Source organism: Temnothorax americanus, unplaced genomic scaffold (genome assembly GCF_048541705.1).
Source record: "Temnothorax americanus isolate GAGA-0224 unplaced genomic scaffold, ASM4854170v1 Scaffold113, whole genome shotgun sequence".
In the NCBI taxonomy this organism is placed as follows: Eukaryota; Metazoa; Arthropoda; class Insecta; order Hymenoptera; family Formicidae; genus Temnothorax; species Temnothorax americanus.
The window spans coordinates 358959-364335 of NW_027509246.1; the positions used below are offsets into that span (position 1 = coordinate 358959).

Consider the following 5377-nt stretch of genomic DNA (forward strand, 5'->3'; position numbering starts at 1 on the left):
TTGGGGATGCCATCCGTGGGCGGGCAGCACGAGTCGGGTGAGTCGCGCGAATATCGACAAGTGTACTAATCGCGATCCACCGACGTTTCGCTAATAGGCGCGATAATTTAACCCGGTATAACTAATCAATACAAGAACCGTACAATTAACAATGTGAAACGACAACACAAAATCAATCCTATAATTAACTACTATTTACACTATGATACACGGCGGTGCGCCAAACATTACCGCCCACCAAAATATACCGTATTTTCTATGTTTGAGCGAGTCCCTCCGGTGAGCCGTCCATCGGCAGAGGGCACAGCTTCACCAGAGGGCGACTAAGGAGGCCATCCGCCGTCCCTACCGTAGCGACCCGGGCGACCCCGTCACGACCCGGATGCAATTCCTCGACGCGCCTTCGTCTCCACGCCAGAGGAGGGGCGTTTTCGGTTTTTAGAAGGACCAACGTGCCCTTTGATATCGCGTCAGCCGGCTTTAACTTTGGTCGTTGCTGGAGGGTGTGTAGATATTCTTCATGCCACCGTTTCCAGAACTGTTGGTGCATGTGCTGCACCAGCTGCCATCGATCGAGTCTGCCTATCGGCACCGGGTCTAGGTCGGGATAGGGAACCGCTACGAGCGGCTCTAATGTGATAAAGTGCCCCGGGGAGAGCACACCGAGGTCGTGGGGATCCGAGCTGGTGGGGCATAAAGGTCGGGAATTCAGGATGGATTCTACCTGTGCTAGGAGGGTACTGAATTCCTCCACCGTGAGGATCTGCGCTCCCACCACGCGTTTCAAGTGGGTCTTTGTCGCCTTAACCCCCGCTTTCCAGAGGCCACCAAAGTGTGGCGCGGAAGGGGGGTTAAAGGACCACTGGATTTGTTCTCGCCCTGAGGCCGCCTCCATGCAGCTGACGAGCTCGCGCTGAGCCCCCACGAAATTGGTGCCGCAGTCGCTGTAGATCCGCGAGCAGCGACCGCGCCTAGCGATGAAACGCCTCAGAGCCGACAAAAACGAGTCTGTAGATAAGGAAAAAGCAAGTTCCAAATGAACCGCCTTTGTGGTAAAGCAAACAAAAATGCACACGTACGCCTTGAACGGCGTTGCCCCGCGAGAACGACGATTATATACGAAAAAGGGGCCCGCGTAGTCGACCCCGGCGATTGAGAAGGGTTTGGCCTGACGTACCCGGTCGAGCGGTAGGTCCGCCATGGGCGGTTGCAAGGTACGCGGGTTCGCCCGGAAACATTGGTAACAACGCGACAATCAACGTTTGATGGCCCGATGGGCCCCCAGAATCCAAAAATGCTGCAGTAGTAGGTAATGCAACGCTCGACGCCCCGGATGCAAGTGTAGGCGGTGGGTGCGCTCTACTATAAGTTCCGTGAGCCGGTGCTTACCGGGCAATAACGCGGGATGCTTGGCCTTATGAGATATTGCGGAGTGCGTGAGTCTACCGCCCACCCTGAGGACTCCGCGCGCGTCCACGAAAGGGGCGAGTTGTCGCAGAGGTTTGGAGCAATTCTGATTGCGTTTCAATCTATCGAGATCCTCTGCAAAGCGACAAGATTGAACAACTTTAACGAGGTATAGCAGGGTCGAATGGAATTCGACTTGGTCTACAACAAGAGTTCTGTGAGGTGAATTCGACTTGAGTCGATTAACAAAACGAAGACAATAAGAGAATATTCTAACGAGTTTATCCAGTGACGAAAAACGATCGAGAAGCGAATTAACAACAGAAGCAGAGTTTACGACATCAGCAGGATTTACAACAACAAATACATGAGATTTTTCTTCCTCCGGAAAATCGTCAGTTTCCAATATCGTTTCTGGAGTGGGTTCGAATTTGGCGAGCCACGCAGGGCCAGTCCACCAAAGCTGGTGATCCACTAATTCTTGAGGAAACAAGCCCCTTGAGCAACAATCGGCGGGGTTAGACTTGGTGTCGACATGTCTCCAGCACGAGATATCTGTGTTGGACTGGATGCGGGCCACACGATTACGCACAAACGTCTTCCAACGGTGGGGGGCCGAACGTATCCAGGCGAGCGCGACCTCGGAATCAGACCACGCGTACGTGCCGTCGATAGTAATCTTAGGCCGGAGGATGTTCCCGATATACTCCGCTAAGTCCGACAGTAAAACGGCTGCGCAAAGCTTGAGTCTCGGCAAGGTGATGGCCTTAAGCGGGGCCACCTTTGACTTGGCGCTGAGCATTCGAATCAGTACCCCGTCCTCGGCGACGATTCTAATATATACAACGGCTCCGTAGCCCTGTTCACTCGCGTCACAAAATCCGTGTATCTCCCGTCGGATTACGTTGGCCATGGCGATAGTACGAGGTATGCGAATGGAAGCTAGCGCGGGGAGTTCCGATTTGTATCGTCCCCATCGAGAACATATTTCCGAAGGAGGCCTATCGTCCCACTCTAATTTGAGCACCCAGAGTTGCTGTATCAGTCTTTTAGCTGCAAACGTAAGGGGAGTCAGAAAGCCTAACGGGTCGAAAATACGGGCCAGTTCCGAGAGAATGGTGCGTTTGGTACAATCTCTGTCCAACGGGTGGACCTGAAAGCCGAAGTTGTCCGTTTGAGGATACCAACGAAGTCCGAGAACTTTGAGAAACTGATCTTCCGAGGATTCAAACGATAGCAATGATTGACTGCAAAGCTCTGGATCGAAATCTGCTAAGACTGACGGATGGCTGCTGGCCCATTTCCTGAGCTCGAAACCCGCGGTTTTAAGCAAAACTTGTAGCTGCCGCTGAAGCTCACGGGCTTTCCCCTCAGATTCGGCGCTCGCCACCACGTCGTCGACATAGACGCTCTCCTCCAAGACCGCCGCGGCCAGAGGGTAGCTCACTTTGCCTTCCGTTGCCAATTTCAACAAGCAGGCGATTGCCAGGAACGGAGAACACGTCAATCCAAAAGTGACAGTCAACATCAAGTAGTCTAATATCGGATCATTCTCCGAGAAACGCCAGACTATTCTCTGGTAGTCACATTGACCGCGCTCGACCAAGATCCGAAGGAACATTTGTTTGACGTCCGCAGTGAGCGCCACGTGGCCTACCCGGAACCTCAACAATATCACGACTATATCCGTCTGTAACTTAGGCCCGGATCGCAATACGTCGTTCAACAAAACGCCGTTCAAATCCTTCGCCGAGGCGTCAAATACGACCCGTAATTTTGTGGTAGTGTTATCCGATTTAACTACCCCATGATGGGGCAAATAGAATACAGGCCCGTCCACCGGGAACGGCCGTTCAATCAGTTTCATATAACCGTTATTCAAATAATCCTGCATGAATTTGTTATAGTTCAATTTAAACTCTGCATCTAATTTAAAGCGACGCTCAAGTGCGCGAAATCTATTTAGGGCTACTTGACGCGTGCCGACAAAACAAGGTTTATCCCTTTTGAAAGGATACGATACAACAAAACGACCGGACGCGCCCCGACGCGGGGTCTGAGCGAATAATTCCTCGCAACGTTTATCCTCCTGCGAATACGGTGGGACCGATGGAATCTCGTCTAGTTGCCAAAATCGACTAAGAGATGCGTCCAACGAATCGAGAGTCATAAACGAATGTGTGGATCCCGGCGCCTGCGTCGATACCGAACCGACGAGAACCCAGCCGAAGACGGAATTGAAGGCGTCTGGTTCGCCATTCTTTCCCACGCGACGGCCATCCCGAAGTAACGACGCGAAGATTTCTGCGCCGATCAGGATGTCGATGGGACCGGGTCGGTGATACTGCGGATCAGCTAGCCGCAATCCGTTCAAGTGTTTCCACGCTCTTCGCTCGACCTGACTGCTAGGTAACGGGGCGGAGATGCGCGGAAGAATCGTAGCCTCTACTGGGGTGCGCGTGCTTTCCCTGCCCTGTGCTTGTATTACGAGTGAGGTGCGGCCTCGAGTTGCAGCCGCCTTTGTATCATTTACCGCGAGAACTACCGTATGGCACTTGGTTCGTCCGAAACCACCCCTCTGCATGCAACTTTCGGAGATAAAGTTTAGCTGGCTCGCGCTATCTAACAGAATACGAACGGGGAAGGGATTTCCGTGTGCGTCGAGCGCTTCGGCTTGTACCGTCGACAACAATACGATCGGGTTTGACCGCGCGACACTAGCCATGCTAACGAGGGGTTCGCTTCCCTGCGATGACGTTGCCCCCGATTCGGAGGGTGGTTCGGCGTCTGTGGGTGCATTCGCCGAGCCCGAGTTCTGCTCAAAATGCAGGAGCGTGTGATGTTTGGCCTTACACGACCGACACGTCCACGACGATGGACAGTCATTAACGCTGTGGCCCGCGCGGAGGCAGTTATAGCACAAGTTCGAAGCTTTAGCCGGCGAATGCCTCTCTCGGGGTGCTAACTTTAAGAACCGAGAACATTTTGCAACGAGGTGTTGTTCTTTACATACCGGACACTCGGCGGTTCGAGTTGCGAGCGACGAAGCCGACGCGGAATTTTTTGACGAAATCGACTGAGACTTTTGCGACGTATTTTGTGAGCCCGATACCGACGCGAGAACCCGGCAGTGATCAGAGAGGAACTTTGTGAGTTGCGTGAATTTCGGTATTTCCTCCGCCCGGTGTTCAGATTTAAACTTCTCGCGGAGCGAACGAGGGAGCTTCTCCAGCAAGAATTTGAGAAGGAGATAATCCCAAGCGTCTGTAGGAAATCCTAATAGATTCAATGCTCGCGTGTTCTCGGTGAAGGTGCTCAACAGCGTGCGCAGGGGGACGGCCGACTCCGACTTCAACGGCTGAGCTTTCAGCATCAAGTCCACGTGATAATCCGCCAAGTCTCGTTTGTTTTGATATCGCAAAATCAAGGCGTCATAAGCTATCGCGTAGTTATCGGCGGAGAGAGGGATGTTCTTGACGACGTTCAGCGCTTCTCCTTTCAAGCAGGATATCAGATATTGATACTTCTCTATGGTAGGGACGTTCCGGTTCTCGTGAATAGAGATGTTGTATAACGCGATGAACGAGGGCCAAAGCGTGAGATCTCCCAAAAATTGCGGAAGTGAGATTTTGGGCAATTTGACCGATGACGTCTGGGCCGGGGCCTGCGGGGCCGGAGCGGCTACTCGGTCGGCGCCCACAAATCTCTTGTAACGCCCGATTACCGCGAAGCTCATCTCGTCAAAGTCCCGGCGAATCGAATCCTCCGTTTCAAACTCTTCATCTGAGGCGTTTTGTATTATCTTGAGGTGGGCTGCCTCAAAGTCCTCGACCAATTTAGTCACGATGGGATATCGCACGAGAAAGTTCGGTCTCTGATTTACATTGTCCGCGGCGAGCATCGACAGCTCATGAATCTCCCGCATACGTTTCACGCATAACTCGCGTTTGGTTACATTCCCTCGACTCAT

At 52.7% G+C, this 5377-nt stretch overlaps 1 protein-coding gene across 1 annotated transcript; it reads right to left on the bottom strand.

Annotated features, from left to right (window-relative positions):
• Nucleotides 1-256: 256 nt before the first annotated feature.
• On the bottom strand, nucleotides 257-5377 carry LOC143908736 (uncharacterized). The gene is made up of 2 exons (XM_077426499.1): nucleotides 1390-5377; nucleotides 257-1008 (listed from the first exon to the last, which is right to left on the bottom strand). Exons 1-2 carry the CDS (start codon nucleotides 5375-5377, stop codon nucleotides 257-259), a joined length of 4740 nt encoding a protein of 1579 aa, XP_077282625.1.